This window comes from Talpa occidentalis, unplaced genomic scaffold (genome assembly GCF_014898055.3).
Source record: "Talpa occidentalis isolate TD23 unplaced genomic scaffold, MPIMG_talOcc4v2.1 talOcc4.6, whole genome shotgun sequence".
Classification (NCBI taxonomy): domain Eukaryota; kingdom Metazoa; phylum Chordata; class Mammalia; order Eulipotyphla; family Talpidae; genus Talpa; species Talpa occidentalis.
This window is the reverse complement of record NW_023604972.1, coordinates 119,636,957-119,654,903: the sequence shown is the minus strand read 5'-3', so window position 1 is coordinate 119,654,903 and position 17,947 is coordinate 119,636,957. Positions and strand designations below refer to the sequence as shown.

The window sequence follows — 17,947 nt, the reverse complement described above, 5'->3', positions numbered from 1 at the left end:
CAAAACCACAATGTCCCAACTCTGAGATGGACATGGAAATTTTGGCAAAGCTATTTTAGTGAGGTAGCAGTGTTTCAGGATTATGTGAATTGTGTTCCCATCAATTTTATATTGAAGCCCTAAGCCCAAGTACCTGAGAATGTGACTTTGGAGACAGAGTCTTTAAAGAAGTAATGAAATAAAGTGAGGTCATTAGAGTTGGATGTCATCCAATATGACTGTTGATTACATAAGAGCAGAGTAAGACTAAAAGGGAAGAGGTTGTGGAGATGCAGGGAGAAGACTGTCATCTACAAATGAAGAAAAAGGGCCTTTGAGAAAAACAACCTTGCCCATATCTTGATCTCATACTTCTAGACTATAGAATTGTGAGAACTTAAATTTCTGTTGTTTAAGTCACCTGGTCTGTGGTACTTTCTAAAGGGAGCTTTAGCAAACTGATATGGTTGGGGAATTAATAGGAAGTGCAAAAATTGAGACTAGTAGATAAGAGAGTATATAAGACAGGGGTTTCTTTTTATGTTTGTGATTTTATTTTTTAAATAAGAGTCTTGAAGATATTTATATATTGAAGTTAGGGTAGAAGATGAGACACAAGTTCACTTAAGGTCTAGGAGAGTGACTAGTAAAGTACTTGGAGCAAGCTCCAGAGATGGATATTGTTAATAGGCCATAAGGTGTTATAATACACATTCTTTGCTTTCAGGCACAGTCATAAAATATACAATACTATAGTAATATACATGAAAGTAAGTAAAATATTCCATGGAGTACTAGATAGGAGTACTAGACAGCACAGAAAAATCTTTTCTAAAAAGATAAAATGGAAATTTCCACTCAAATAAGTATATGTTCTTGTTTGTATGGTACTAACAAGGTAGGCTATTTATTTTCCAAAAATATAATAGATTAGAATAAGAGGATCACTACTATCAGCAGTAGTAGCACCAAGAGGGTGATTTGGGGATTATGTAAACCCTCAGTCGATTTAGTCAGCCCTCTGTTCCACTGACACCAAGTGACTACTCAATTCCGTAATCATCTTTTCTATAAGCTTTATGCCAAAATTCATTTGGAGGCTTAATCTTATCTGAACTGTAAAACATTACTTATAGTCTTCATTTCTACCATTTTGCATAAACATCAGTTAGTTTTACTGTAGAAATATCATTGTGTTTGATTATGAAATGCTGGCCCTAACTCCACCGGGAAGTAAAAAATATGCAGGGAGGGCCTCCCCGGTGGCGCATCGGTTGAGCGCTGGGCTGTGAAGCTGCCCGCAGCCTCTGCATCGCCGGTTTGATCCCCGGCTACTCCCCGGCCACCGGAGGAGGGTCCCACATGGCGCGCAGACCTGCCGCCCGCAGCAGTGTACTTCGGTCCTTCTGCCTGCTCTTCTCCCTGCTCTGGCTCTGGTGAATTCTCTCACCCTCCCACGCTTCTGACTGTACCCAGTGCTTGTATAAATAAATAAATAATTTAAAAAAAAAATATGCAGGGTTAGCACCACATCGCCTTTGTAAAATGCAAAACATCTGAATTCAGAAACATATCTTTCTCCAGGGTTATAGATAAAAGGACACAGTGGGCTTCCTGTCCAATTTTAGCTTCAAGGTCAGTCCTTGGGCAACTTTCCAGCCTCACCATCTCCTGTCACATCAGTTACTACTTCTGTAGAGAAGCTAACACACTGGTTATAGTGAACACAGACCTGAGAAACGAAAACTAAGTAAAACTATACAATCACATTTCTTTCATCACCAATGACAAAGGTTTCCTTGTTTTGGTATGTTCTAATTAAATTAGAACATGTGTAATACTTTTTAGAAAGGTTATCATCTTCCCCTTAAAAAGGGTGTTTAAAGAAGATAAATCTGGCAGAATGGATAAAGATCACTAATCCAAAATGTTCTCTGAAATTTATGGAAAAGTGATTCTATTCTGGATATATCAGTACAAAAGATATGACAATGTGGTCACATTGAAAAAATGCCAAACAGTGCAGACATTAAAATATTCCATATTCATGGAAGCACATGATCACTGAAATAGGTAGGAACTGATTTACAATATTGTTAGATGCAAAAGCACTGTTACCTTTGTTTATTTAAAAGAACACATAATAGTTTCTCAAACTGGTGGAAGCGACAGCAATAACAAAGAATGTTGTGATAACTGAACAAAGTAGACATTATAAGTGGAAAATGGAACCATTTAATGAAACATTATTTTATCACCTAGTTTATAAATTCTAATTATTATTCTTTATTATACCTTTCTTGGGCCAAGGAAGACAGCAACTAAGGTGATCACTGTTAATACTTTGAATGGGGGCTTGAGTAGGTGGGTGGTTTTAAAGATTTTAGGTGGCAATTTGGGTTGGCATTGTATAGAATAAAAATCACTAAGAAATAATTTTATAACTGCTAATGGGACTTGAGGTAAGTGTAAAAATCCACTCACATTAGGTAAGCAGGCTCTACAAGGGAAATAACTGGAGGAAAACAATGTAAAAATGTATTTTCATCAATAGATTAGCAAAATATGAGCTAAAGTAGCATGGAAGTCATGTACTCATTACTTAAATCACAACTTCAAAGTTTAGTTGTATCAGAACCATAGTTTTTTTTTTACAGTGTTCTTTTAGTTACAGAGTTTAGATATTTGCTTCACATTATAAGGGCTGATGTAGGCTACGATTTATTTTCTAAAGAAATTCATGCTGCACCTCTTCTCTAAATGAATCTTATATTCACATCAAATTCTTATTTTACTGAATTTTTGACATCATTAAACTCATCAAAACAGCTTTTCATCTAAAAGCATTCTGAATAATGTGTTTTCTCCTGTGGAGACTTACTTCATAGACTAGAGAAGCCACGTTCCAGGGTCTGCGGTAGTAGGTCAAGGTATTTCCATCCCGAATTCGATCACATAGTCCATTGAAGTACTCATTATCAAAAGGTGTATTTAGGGGCTCCATCCCTAAAATGTTGATGCTGAGAATAAACAGAATATCATTAGGTGTGAAGATGCCAGGAGCTAATAAAGCAAGATAGTTCTCTGTGGCTAAGGAAAGAGACCTTGGGGTCATGTCCCTGTCACGCAGCGTGTGTGGGATATACTTAGGAACAGAAGCACAAGCCTGTTCACCTGGGCTCAGTGCCTCTGAAAGAAAGCTTTCTAAACTCCCGTAACTGTGGCACTGTGGAGAACACAATGAAGGAAATGCATTGAGTAGGGAGAAGGGACCCTCTGGTTCCTAGAGTCTTAACTCTTGTGCTTTAACTCTTAGCTTATCTCCCTCAGTGAATGGAGAGCTAGTGCTGTCATATCAACTATTTAAGTGATTTCAGAGCAGAGCATCTGGGGCGGGGGGCAGTGGTAATACACCATGTGCGTGGAATTTTTTAATCTATGAACAACACTGGGGTTCTTTCCCTCCCCATTTTCTTTAAACTGCAGGTGTTTTTTTTCCCCAACTGTCTCATTGCTTGTCGAGAACCTTATTCCCTTTAGAGTTATGTTATTCCTCTTATACTTTCCAAGAGGAACACAAAAACTCAGCATCCTACAAGGTGTTTTCAAAAGTTCTACATGCTCCTAGCAAAATATTTTTATTTGGCAAGCCTTAACTCAGACATAGGAATCTTGCTTAGCTTAAAAAAAAGTTAAGGTTGTTTTGTAGGCATGAAAACAATATATGAACAAGAAGCAGTTTGTTCTTTGTGGAGTAGATCTTTGTTAATTGGAAGGAGAGTCATCATTGTCTAGACTGTCTCTGGAATAAATGGCTCCAGTCCAAGAAGGTCAAAATGGAGGTTTGACTCTTACATGCAAACTTTAAGTTGATAGACTAACATAAATTCTTTCATTGCTCTAGATGACATCTCTAATCCCAATGAGCTGGATTATAAATATAGATATTGGTTTCAAGAACAATTTGTCAAAGGGTGTGGATGGTTTACCATAAAACCTTTGTTAATACAAGAAAAATGGAAAGAGTATCCTGTTGCCAAGGGGTTGGTTAAAAACAAAGTCTTTATATAAACAGAACATTTTTAATAGGTTTTAAATCTATAAAGAAAATAAATATTATAGCTCAACTTTAGTGGCAGTCAAGTTGAGAAACCGATCTGTGGATAGCTCCCTCAAGGCCAACTGTCCAGCTGAAAGGAACCACCTCTCACTTCTTGCCCTACCAAGAATACCTTCCTAAAAGCATCCTAAAGTAAGGTCAAAGTCAGACCTAATAGCTTGAATAAGAGAAGAAAAGAGGGCCTCCCTGGTGGTGCAGGTGGTTGAGCGCAGCGCTGTGAAGCTGTCCACAGTCTTGCAGTGTGGGTTCGATCACAGCCGGCCACGGAGATACCCACATGGTGCAGCAGACCTCTTTTGTCTCGCCTGCTGCGCCCCTCAGCGTGTGTTTCGGTCGGTCTGCCTGTTCTGTTCCCCACTCTGTCTCTGGTGAATCCTCTTACCCTCCCTCACATCTGGCCTGTGCCCTGGTTCTTATATGCATAAATAAATAAATCTTTAAAAAAAAGAGAGAGCAGAAAAAGAAACATTATATATCTGGCTTGCTTTCTTAAATAATTTATTCTTCCTGATAGATCAAAATTTTGCCTTCAACTCTTCACCCACCTCTGCATTTACACACTTACCATTGCCTCATTGTGGGCTTATCCCTCACCTTATATGTGGCCACGTGACTGATTTTGTCCAAGGCCACATGGGTGAGAGTGACAGCAGGTCAGCTCAGAGCCTAAGCATGGTGATATCTCCTCGGCTTCCTTATGTTTCCTTGTGACTTGCTTTTGCCTTAATAAGGGGTTCTGCTGGGTGGCCACTGCCCCTTCACAACTACTCCAGTTGCTCCCTGACCCCACTGAGAAGGGGAGCCATGCCATGAGAAACAGAATCACACCAGCAACTGCAGCTGGAAGCAGAGCTGCCAGTCAAGTGCAATCTAGTTCAGGTCACTCCAACCAACCTACAGACATGTGAGCAAAAAACATATATATATATTTTTTAATCACTAAGGTTTTAATCGGTGACACACAACACTGGCAATAAATTATCTGTGTTTTCATCTTAAACAAGGACTCAAATACATCTGTAGTCCATGGTGAATGCTTTCCTTCTTATACCTTAATTAACAGAGACCCTGTACCTTTTTAATTTCAGTAAACAATGACATGAATCTTTGTTCATAACAATGATGAATGAAGCAACTACTGTATCTATGTGTAGTACAGTGCTGTGTTTACAATAAACAGTTGTAATATTAAGATAATACAGTTAGTTAATACAGTCTTTGACCCCATAAAAATTATTTACATTCAAGCTAGGCAGGGAAGACACAATCACCAATTTAAAAGACTAGTCTGAGGAAGGAATTAGGTATGCAAATGAGTAGTACAGGCAAGTGTGTAAGGTTTCCAAGAGGAGGAGATCACTATGGCAGGGTCATAAAAAGAGTTTTGTTTTCTTTAAAGATTTATTTATTTATTCATACAAGAACTATGGAACAGGCCAGAGGTGGGGGGAGTAAGAGGATTCACCAGAGACAGAGTGGGGAACAGAACAGGTAGACTGACTGGAATACACTGCTGAGGGGAGCAGCAGGTGAGACAGGAGAGGTCTGCTGCACCAGGTGGGTAGCTCCCCAGCCGGCAGGGGTCAAGGGGGATCGAACTAGTGCTGCAAAGGCTGAAGACAGTCTCACAGTGCAGTGCTCAAGCCCCTGTGCCACCAGGGAGGCCCAAAAGAGTTTTAGAAGTACGATTTGATTTGGGTTTTGAAGGATGGGACTCAAAGGACATGAGCTGGCTGTAGAAATGTGTGTGGCATGTTTGCATGACTTAGTCTTCAGATTTTCTACTTGTATACACTATAAAAATTTTTGGACAAATTATGCCTCCTTGAACAGTGTTAGTTTGACATTTAAAAATTTTCAATGTAAGCTAAATAGTTAGAAAGGATATAATTTCCCTAATTGCTATATTATATTATTACTTTATAATTCATCTTTAAAAGCTAAATGCAATAGCATATAAATTCTGTACTGCTAGTGGGTATCAAGTCACTATAATATTCATATTTCTATAATAACTGGACATTTTATGTATATTTTTATTATTTTTTAAAATATTATTTAAATAACATTTTTAAAGTTCAGGGCAAAATAAGAATCTATATTTTTATTGCACTTTACCCAAAGACTTTTAACCTAATCTAATGGTATTTTATGCTTGTAAGTTCTGACTCATCACTTTTTCATGTTTTTTTGTAATAAAAGATATTAATTAAAATTTTAAATAGGGCCTCCCCGGTGGTGCAGCGGGTTGAGTGCAGCGTTGTGAAGCTGTCTGCAGTCTCTGCAGCACTTGTTCGATTCCTGGCTGGCCAGGGAGAAACCCACATGGTGGGACAGACCTCTCCTGTCTCACCCGCTGCTCCCCTCAGCAGTGTATTTCGTCAATCTGCCTGTTCTGTTCCCCATTCTGTCTCTGGTGAAACCTCTCACCCTCCCACGCATCTGGCCTGTACCCTGGTTCTTGTATAAAAATAAATAAATCTTAAAAAAAATTAATTTTAAAATCTTAAATATTCTTTGACTCTAGGAACTCTAATTAAAATGTTCTGAATGGAGTTATCATTACTAGCATATATAATAAGCATATTATAATTTTAATAGTTACTAAGCATATGTAAGATTTTATTGTAAATCTATCTCACAATGAAATGAATGGGATTTTTTTTTGAATTATCTCCTGCACCCATGAATTAATATTACTGATTGTTAGAAAGAGACAGAGCTGAGCATCAGTTTCATTCCTACCTTTTATTTTCAAAGATATAAATACTAAGAAAATTTACTCACATAAATAAGTAGATGAGAATAGAAGAAATGTTGTGTCACTCAATTCTGTGTTATCCCCAGTTTTAGGCCAGAAAAAGATCATATACTAGTCTTTCATCAAAAATTATTTTTTGCAATCTGACAATTGATTAAGGCATCTTCCAGTGTTTTGACAAAAAGAACTGGAGACTCCCTGGTGGCCTAGGGGTTAAGTCTCTTGGTTATCACCACCAACTGTGGCCTGAGTTTGATTCTTAACCAGGGAGCTAACCCACACATGGCACGGCAGACCTCTTCTGTCTTGCCCATGGCTCCCCTGAGCAGTGTATTTCAGTAAATCTGCCTGTTCTGCTCCCCACTCTCCCCCCACCCGCCACCCCCACAGCCCTGCATTTCTGGTCTACACTCCAGTTCTATGCAAAAAAAAAAAAAAAAAAAAAGAACTGGAGACCACTTATCTTACAAGGTATTAGAGTCCAATTGAGTATTGATATTCACAGTTGTTTCCTGGCTTTTCCACTCTCTAATGTGAGGTGGATGAGGGACACATTGTTTTGATAAGTGAGAGATGATTCTAAAGGGCAGGTAAGAAAGAATGAACTTGACAACTTCAAGGCTTTATCAGTTTTGTGAAAAAAATATGCACATATGGCATCGAGGGTTTACAATTAGATCAGTTTAGTAATCAACAGATGAGGAAACTGTTACCTTAAAACTTATCCCTTTCTCCTTTGGAAAGTCTTTTGACATCCCATTGTATGCATGCCTCAATTTGAAGGTTAACATTTTATAGAATAACAAATGCATCAGTTGGCTGGGTCCATCTAAAAAGTTACAATGCAGCTGATGCTCAGTCTAAAGCAGGCTAAGAAAGAAATATTTCAAAATCTTGACTTGGTTCCACTACTACAGAGACAGCTAGTCTAGTCTAGAATGAGCCAATTTTGTTCTGCCAAGAAACATGAAAATTTCACATGGATGGAATGTCATCGCCTGGGAAATAAAAAACATATGTCCCTTGGCAGTGTGTAGGGATGCCTGCTTCCACACCTGCATCTAGAACATGGGCAGCTCCAATTTTCCAGGTGAACTCAAGAGAAAGTTGCCTCTATAGACGTTGTGTTATGCTTAGATCACACAAAAAAGTAATTCCCTGCATATTGTCCCTCATTTACAGCTGGCTTGGATTTATTTTTTTCCAATGAATGCAAAATGGATTAGGGATTTCCTTCAATACATCTGGAGAATCTCAGATGTCTACAGAATAACAGGCTGACACATCTGTGATACAACCGAATAATCCTGGTATAAGAATTTAAATGAGATAGTACTTGAAATGAAGTACTTGTGATTTTCATGTATAATAGAGTCTGTATGTGATAGCTGAGGTTTTCCAGATTGGATAATGTAGAAGCAGTTTATAAGCACATCACTCTGATTGGGAAGTTTACTCCTACTACCACTTTCAATGTAGTTCATTGTCCCCATAGAGCAAAGAAGATGTATATATGTATATATATGCCACAAATAAATATGTGACATTAATTGTACTGAGGAATATGATACATGTAATAAAGCATGTTACTTTAAAAACTTAAATGTTAATTACTATTTCATACCACTATACTCTTAATTCAAATAATCGAATAATGTATAACTACTTAAGGAATTTTATTTTCTAAGGTTAGCTTTGCCTTGAAGTTAAGGTATTGATTTATGGGCTCTATAGTAATAAGGGGGAAGTGATAGGGGTGTTGATGAGAATGTGGGTAGGAGAAAGTGAGGTGGCACAGTGGAAAAAGTAAGTTTTATATATGTCAAAGAAACTGGTGTTTTTGTTCGACTTGAAACTAATGAATAAATGAACTTATTTCACTCAGTTCTTACCTGCACAATGAATATAATACCTCCCCTAGTAATCTCACATGATTGTTATAAAAATTTATACAGAAGGAATCTGCAGAAAAGTTCTAAGTATGCAAATGGAAGCAATCAGAAAACAATTGGCTTAATGAAGACTAATTTAGGAATAGGTTGTTGCTTATGAGAATGGAGAATTTAATAAAAATCACTGATGGACTGATTCTATCAAAGCTTACTTCATTTTCCACGTCTTCATCTGACCTCTCCTCAGAGCTGGGACCCCACCCTCTTACTTAGTCCAGAGGACTCAGCCTGCAACTCTCCCCAGTATCAACCCCAACCACCACATAGCATGAGGTATTTAAGGAGTTCTAGCCAGCTCTCTGGGATGCCTCATTATGAAACTCCTGGCAGATGCTATATAACAATTTTTTTTCCCCCTGAACAAAGGAAAGCAGCAGATTATGAATGATTGTTTTTCAGCTAAGCAGCCCAAGATTTCTGTAAGACAAGCTATATATTTGCATTGAGTGAGAGGACACATATAATTCCCTGCTTTAAGTTTTTTTTTTTTTTTTTAGATTACAGAAAACTCTTTCTTGGAATCCAAATAAAGCAGAGTAAAGTAGTAAAGGGCTTTTACCATAGACTCATCATCGCTCTCTGAGGAAAGCAGCACGAATCAGAACTCACGCAGTGACCTGGTTACAAGGTTTTGGACAATTCCCAAACCATTTACTGCCAATTGCTGATTGCCTGCTGAGTTTGGGGTCTAAGACCATCCATTTGACTCAAGGGCCCTACCTTTGGCTAAAGGCCAACAGCACTGTGGTAATATTTGAATGCAACTTGGACAAGATTTTATAAAGTGAATAAAGGATATGTGAAATGCTTTATTTATTGCCTGACTCTTGGTATGCTGGAATTTTTTTCTATTGTGATTTAAAGAAGTAGAAGTCTCATGCTCAGAAAGAAGGGACATCTCTCTATTTTTAGCTAACTCTGATACTGAGATCTTTTCTCGGGAACTGCCCAAAACCTTAGTGTAGGGTTTCTCAACCTCAGTATGACTGACATTTTGGGCCCAGCTGTCCTGTGACGTGTAAACTGTTTAGCATCATTTAGGGCCTTTGCCAGTTGGATCTCAGCAGCGACAATCCACTTTCCTAAGCCTCTCTCCCACTCCCAAGTCTCACAGAAGTGACCACCAAAACCAGATCTAGACAATCTCTCTGGTTGAGAACCACTACTTTAATCCCTCTATCTGCCTTGCTCTAGCCATAACCCTCATCTTTTTTCTGCTCCCCAGCCCCATTCCTAAGACTACAGTTCTAAATCTGAATTTCTTCCAAAGACCTAGTTTCAATCTTACCTGATGTCAACTGACAGTATTTTAGAAAATACTTATTTTTATTAATCAATTAATTCACCTATATATATCTACCCCCCATATTTATCAGGCACCTATTATGAACTAGGCTATGGGATTATAAAAATAAAGAGATACTTTACACAGAGACAGTGAAATAGAGCTACATGCCATCTCTGTTAATATATCACTGGGTGGCGAAACAGTGGCTTTTTTCTTGGGGACAATTTGACAACGAGTTCACCCAAAGTACCTTTACTGAAAACAGGTCAGAACAACTAGTGGAAACTATGGTGTGAACATCCTGAAATGTTCTCTGACTATATAGAACAACAGAACTGAATCTCTCACCATGTCATTCCCAACTCCCAAATACAGATCTCTCTGCAAATGGCCTTTACACAGTATAACCCTGAGTTCTGCACGGCCCAACACTTCTCATCTTACTTTGTCTGACTAGGGCCCCTATGTTTTGTATGGGAAATGTCAGCACCAGAACCAGGAGTTCAACACCATCACCATCTGGCTTCAAAATTGTTTTCTCTATCCTATTCCTCTTGGGTCAACTCCAGAATACTGGAACCTAGAACCTCCCAAGAATTTATAACCAGGTACATATCCAGAAGTTCTAATTTTAAGAGAGACTTTCTGGCAACTCTCAGACACACTACTGGCAATTGAGTTTCAAATGTTAACAAATCATTTCAACATTGTTGTAGTCTACCAAAGCCTCATAAATGAGGTGTTTCATCTCCTACTGGATCCAGAAGTAATTATCTAACATCCTGATAGTCTAGTTCATTCTATAGGTTCCTACTGAGGCCAGGAAGTTTTTCAGTTTTCAAGCTGATAATTATTCAGCACTTAACCTTCTTTCAAGCTCAAATGTAATTCACACAGAATACAACCTCATGGCTAGTCTTTGTACCAACGTAAACCTTTTGGCCATTTTAGCATGACAGGAAAGGTGGAGAAACTTCATACCCATCTTCATCGAGAGAGAGTCAAAAGGAATACAGACCCAAAGCCTGCTGTCCGTGCCAGCTCAGATTCTTCTGCAGCTCTATCACGACAGGGAGGGCGGGGATCATTTTGACAATCATCCTCATCTGAGAAGTCTCCACAGTCATTATCACCATTACATAAAAGTCTCCTCTTTATGCATCTGCCTGCAATCAGAGCCAACAAAAAAAATGTTTAATGTCAAAATTTTCTCTTTTTCTTTCTGAAGTTATCAAGTGTACTTAAATGCTAGAGGAGTCGGAGCAGACATTCATTTGACTTTTTGTGCAAGTAGATTAATGTCCCTTTCTAACTGTCTTGAATCAGCTTTCTTGCTTCTTACTCACGAGTGCACACAGAAACAATGGGAGTGCAAAGATTACCTGTTTCACATTTAAAGTCATTTCCACAGTCATCCTCATCCTCAGCATCTTCACAGACATCAGTGGGCACGCACGACCGTCTGTCCCCCACAGCATCCATGCATCTTTGCCCATTAAATTGTCCAAAGACCTCAACGCTCCTAGAACGAAACTGAACAAAACCAGCTGGAAACACTAGAATTTTCAGTGCCAAAAAGTAATGATGACCTAAAACTGCATCCACATCATTGTAGCCCTCCAAACCCAGGTGAGTCAAAGGATGGAAACTGTAAAAGCAGTGAACAATGGCACCTCCAGAAACTCCTCACGTTCTAGGGTTTGCAGTCTGGTGCACAGAATAGCACCCCCTGCCTCTCATTTAGTATGCCATGCAGCCGTCAGGTTTCCCAGCAGCTTTGCACCATCCATTTAGGCAATTATCTGTCATTCTTGATTTGGAGCTCAACTGTGGGGCTTCCTGCCTGATAGTCATTTTCCTAGAGATGCTGGCAATACAGTTTCCACTCGGGGATATCATTGACAATGAATGCTTACCATTTGTTTGAGGCAAGGATCACATTTTGACCATTCGCTCCAGGGGCTCATCCTGCAGTCTATGGGCAATGGAGGAGTACCACTCTTTCCTTGTGTCTCTGTGGAGTAACTAAAATCAAGGAACATGTCAACGTATAATGACCATTATGTGTATCTATGTATGTTTATAAGACATTTTCACAAACCAGTTTAACTTACTGTTTTTCCTCCTTCCAATCATGTATTTATCTTTACCATATCTCTTAACACTTTAATCACAACCTTTTGGACTTTTCAACTCATCCTTTGGTTTAATTCTTATACTGCATTGTAATTTAATTTTCAACCTAACAACAATAATAATGGTGATGAGGAAAACTTGTCAATTTTCCTGCTTGGTGTTTTACATTGATTATTCTTATGTTTCTCAGTAGTTGATGAAATCATTAAAGTTATAAACCTTGCTTCACACTGTGATCCCCCCTCACTGCCCGAGGAACAATGTCTTGCATTGTTCTCTTGCAAATTTAATTAAGCCAGTCAATCAAGCCTTCTAACAGCAGGCATCCCATCAATCAAGTTTTCCCACCATTGGATTCCATACGTCCTAAGGTCAAAGTCTTACCACTTCACACTCCACTTCAGGACATAGCTCTCATTTTTTCTGAGAGTTGATATGATCAGTTTTGGCACCAATAGCTTTCCCTCCCATCCCAGACCCAAAGTTCTGCAGTAATTTTCTGGCTTTGCACTTTTCCTTCTCTCTGGGTACACCATCTGGACCTCTTCCAGTTGCAACATGAACTTGGATTATAACGTCATTCAGTGACAGAAAAGAACTAAAAAACATAAGTCACCAAATAAGAATCCTATAAACTTCCCATCACACTTCCATGAACTGACACCTATTCTTCTTATAGTGTAGCCTCTTACTCTGGAGAGTTGGCTAAGAAAGGTCTATGACTTCCCAAAAGCTTTAAATCCTAGTTCTTCTTTGAGATACTGATCGCTTGAATGTCTCCTCTATATTAAACTCTGCATCTTACCAGCTCCTTTCCATTTGTGAAATAATAGGTTCAAGTTGTTGACATTTAAGCATAAACAAGCATATGAATGAACAAGTAAAACACTCTACACCCCTTCCAGTCAATTCCCCATGTCCTTTCTGTCCTTCAAAATCACACTTCTTGAGTGATTCCTGGAGTCAAGCATGGAGACCAAATTTCTAGAGTCCTGAAGACAAGACCCCAAAATATGGACTCACTTTCCACCCCACCTTCATTGGTTCAACAGCTGCCAAGAACAAAGGTCATACTCCCCAATACCTGGCAAACAAATGCTGTATTGCATCATGAATTGAGTGTTTCTCTAAGGTACACACAAGTGTATTTGGGGAGAAACTTTGAGAACAAGTTCATGAGCAACTGTCTTCTTATGAGACTAGAGAGACTTTTTGTATCTCTAAAAAGCAGCAGCAGTACCCCAAAAGCATTGACAGGAGACATGTGAAAGAGCCAAAAAGAAGAAAAACTAAAACCCCCTGGGAATTCCTCAGGAAAATGGACTGGAAGAACCATCTGCTTCTGCCAAACTCAAGAAAGAGAAAACCTTTTCCAAGAAAGAGCAATTAGTAGCGATGCTGAAGAGACAGTTGGCTGTGGAGGTCTCCCCAAGAAGAATTTTTCCCTAAAGAGAAACCATCAGTAACCAGGAAGACACAAGAAATAGGGTTGTTTCCAAGAAAAAGAGGAAATTCTCTTTCAATGTGGAGCTATTCGGAAGTGGATCAGAAGAGGCTGGGGGCAGCAAGAAAAGCATGTAGAAGAAAAAGTAAAAGCCCCAAAGCTATCCCAGGAAGACTGAGATGGACATTTCCCTCCTGGGGTATACCCCATGGTGGCATTTCCCGATCTACCCTCTGTACCCCAATACACACACACAGACACATGCACATGCATACACACACATCTTAGAGGAATGGTAGTATGCTTCTGCTTTTTCCCATCCCAGAATAAACCTCGTCTCTTCAGTCTTACATGCCCCTTAGCCACTCTCTGAATTCTCTCATCTTCTTAGCCAAGTTTGCTCTCTGGAAAAGCAGTTTGCACTCTGGTCTCTTGTCCTTCCATTCCCTGCCCAATCCCCCTATGCCAATGGCACTGCTTTGCCACAGTCAGTGATGACTGCTGTGTGGCTCACTTGATTCCTTTCAGGCCTTTCTGAGTGACCTCATAGTGGTCAATGCAGTTGACCACGCTGCTCACTTGGACTGCTGGACATTAGACTTCTTTCATTTCTTCTTTCTCCTCTGTCAGTTTTCCTGCCCTTCTGTGCCTTCACCTCCTCTGTTAGTCTCTGAAATCCTATATTTCCTTAAGATCCTGTCCTTGGAGTTCCCTCTCCCCTCTACACCTACTCTAGGCTTTTGGGCTTCAGGAGAATGACTGGGATATATTTGCAGTCCATTCATTTCTTCTAAATGTTCAACCATTAGATATAACTCCTGATCAGACAATTATTCTTGGATGTTTCACTGTCCTTTGAACTCTGTGTATCACAAAAATTTTATATTTTTCCTTTTTTCTCAATGCTGTTCCTCTTGTAAATGATACCTCTATTTATGTAGTCACCCTAGCCAGAGACCTAGATGATACTTGTCTTTTCCTGAATCCCCCATATTTTATCAGCCACCAAAACCTGTTGTTTACAGTTTTCCAAATGACTTTCAAATCCACCCATCCGTCATCTTTTCCAGACATTTCCGTGGTCTATACTATCCTTGTATTTTTCCTAAATAACAGTCATTTCTTTCTAATCCAGTTTTAAACAAATCATCCAAAGACATTTTTTGAAAGTGCAAATTTGATCATACCATTCCCTAAAGAAAGTTTGTTCAGTAAATGGTGCTGGGAAAACTGGGTCGCTACATGCAAAAGAATGAAGCTTGACCACTACCTCACACCATACACAAAAATCAACTCAAAATGGATTAAAGAACTGGACATAAGTCCTGAAACCATAAAATACATAGAAGGAAATATAGGCGAAACACTACGTGATATTCACATCAAAGACATCTTTACAGACACATCACCCAAAGCAGTGATAGTGAAGGCAAAGATCAACAGCTGGGACTACATCAAATTAAAGAGCTTCTGCACAGCAAAAGAGACAATAACAAAAACAAAGAGAAACCCCACCAACTGGGAGAACATTTTTGCACACAACACTAATGATAAAGGACTGATCACAAAAATCTGCAAAGAGCTGATGAGACTCAACAACAACAAAGAAAATAATCCAGTCAAAAAATGGGCAGAAGAGCTAAAAAGAAACTTCTCTGAAGAGGAAATGCAAATGGCCAATAGGCATATGAAAAAATGTTCAACATCACTTGTCATCAGGGAAATGCAAATCAAAACTACCATGAGATACCATCTTACACCAGTGAGAATGGCACATATTAAAAAAACTAGCAACAACAAATGTTGGCGAGGTTGTGGAGAAAAAGGAACTCTCCTGCACTGCTGGTGGGAGTGCAAACTGGTCCAACCACTATGGAGAGCTGTGTGGAGATTTCTGGACCTACTAAACATAGAGCTTCCATATGATCCAGCAATTCCACTCCTAGGTATTTACCCAAAAGACACAGAAACATCAATTCCAAAGAGCACCTGCACCCCTATGTTTACAGCAGCACTGTTTACAATAGCTAAGCTTTGGAAACAGCCCAAATGTCCAAAAATAGATGACTGGATCAAGAAGATGTGGTACATATATACCATGGAATATTACTCAGCATTCAAAAAAGATAAACACATTCAATTTGCAGCAACATGGATGGCGCTGGAAGGGATCATGCTCAGTGAAATAAGGCAGAAAGAAAAAGAAAAATACCGGATGGTCTCACTCATAGCAGGAATCTAGAAAACTTAAATAAAGGACCAGGAAAATGAATAACTATAAGAAAGTGAAAATCAAAATCAACAAAAAACTATGAACCAGAGACACTTTTTGGGGGGTGGGGGTGGGAGGGGAGGGATTGGGGTAAAAATGGGGGGTTGCAATTGTATGGAGAATATAAAAAATAAAATCTATTATTTAAAAAAAATAAAAATAAAAATACTAAAAAAAAAAAAGAGAAAAAAAAAACTTTTCAGTAACTTCCCATTGCCCTTAAGATGAAGCCCAATTCTTCTAACATGGTATGGTAGGCCGAATAACGGCCACTCCCCCCCCCCCCGCTCCACCCCACCAAAATGGACATATCTATTGCCCCAAATCTGTGATGATGTTAGTTTACATTGTAAAAGGGACTGCAGATATGACTAAGAGAAGATTATTTTGCTTTAACTGGTGGGCCCATTCCAATCACATGAACTCTTAAAAAACAGAAGAGTGGTTCAGAGATATGTAAAACTTGAAGAGGCAGGAGAAATTGAAACCATTAAAACATTAATAATGAGTCCGCCCACTGTTGTTGGCTCTGTAGAAGGAAGGAAGCTGTGAGCCAAGGAATGCAGGCGGCTTCTAGAAGCTGGAAGAAAAAAGGAAATGGATGCTCCCCTAGAGCCTCCAGAGAGGAGCAGAGCCTTGCTGGCGCCTCAATTTCCCCAGTGAGACCCACTTCAGACTTCTGACCTATAGAAATGTAAGATAATAAATTTGTCTCGCTTCTAGTCACTAATTATGGTAATTTGTTACAGCTGTCATAGGAAACTAAGACACAAGGTCTAGAGAGCTTTGCTTGGCCTGTTTCCTTCTTAAATCTTCAATTTCACTTTACGCCACTTAAGCTTCAGCCACATTTACTTGTAATTTCTTAGATAGTGATTTCTCCCTATCTGTTAGGTCTTTAAATCCTATTCACCATATTGATATCCTCTTGTACATATTTTTCCCCCCGAGAACACTTTTTAATTGCCCCATGTAATTTACTTTTCTATGTAGATATTCTTAGAGCATCTTGTTCGTCCCAATGTGATAATGACTTTGGCAATAATATATTTTATTTTAATCAATTTGTTCACACATTTATTCATCATCAAATATTTATTAATAATTTCTGGTTTGCTAAAGCATGGGGGATATAATAATGTGCAAAACAGCAAAATAAAATACAGCAGCCGGTGATGAAAGGACTAATAAGGACTGTTTATCTGTACACACATGAATGACCTTGATCCTGTTCCAATAATATAAGCAGTCCTGTAGATGGTTCTTTCATATTCTTTGCATGAGTAAGAGAGCCCCCACATTAACTATGGGCACATTTATTCTCCTCCTTAACTTCTTATAACTTAACTCCTTTTCTTTTCCTTTTTTTTTATAGGTTTGGTTCACACTTTGGACTTGCACAGAGCACCCGATCTCTGTTTTCCTAGACCATTATTTAAACTCATCCCCTGAAGAACCCAGCCTGGGCCCATAGGAATGTCTCCACATGCCCCTCCCTAGACCTGGGAGCTATCAAGCTTGAAGCTATCAAGCTATCAAGCTCAGTGTATTTATTAATGTTCCAGGGCAACCATAACAATGTACCATGAACTGGATGGCTTAAGAAATTGAAATTGTGCCTCCCTGGTGGCGCGAGGTGTTAAACACTGCACTATGAAGCAATCCGCAGCCTCTGCAGCACGGGTTCGATCCCTGACCAGCCAGGGAGAAACCCACATGGTGAGGCAGACCTCTCATGTCTCGCCCACTGTTACCCTCAGCAGTGTATTTCAGTCAGTCTGCCTGTTCTGTTCCCCACTCTCTCTCTCTGGTGAGGCCTCTCACCCCCCATGCCTCTGGCCTGTACCCCAGTTCTTGTATGTATAAATATTTTTTAAAAAAAGAAATTGAAATTTATTTTCTCGCTGTCTTGAAGGCTGAAAATTAGAGCTTAAGGTGTGAGTGGGATTGTTTCTCCTGGGGCCTCTCTCCTTGGCATGTCGAGGACAGTCTTCA

At 39.2% G+C, this 17,947-nt stretch overlaps 1 protein-coding gene across 1 annotated transcript in view; it reads right to left on the bottom strand.

Annotated features, from left to right (window-relative positions):
• Positions 1–17,947, bottom strand: part of C9 (complement C9) — a 54,280-nt gene that overhangs the window by 30,800 nt on the left and 5,533 nt on the right. The window contains exons 2-5 of the mRNA XM_037529370.2: positions 12,017–12,125; positions 11,483–11,633; positions 11,119–11,266; positions 2,861–2,999 (exon numbers count right to left, since the gene is read on the bottom strand). Coding sequence (XP_037385267.2) covers positions 2,861–2,999; positions 11,119–11,266; positions 11,483–11,633; positions 12,017–12,125 — 547 coding nt within the window. The remainder of the gene's footprint in view (positions 1–2,860; positions 3,000–11,118; positions 11,267–11,482; positions 11,634–12,016; positions 12,126–17,947) is intronic.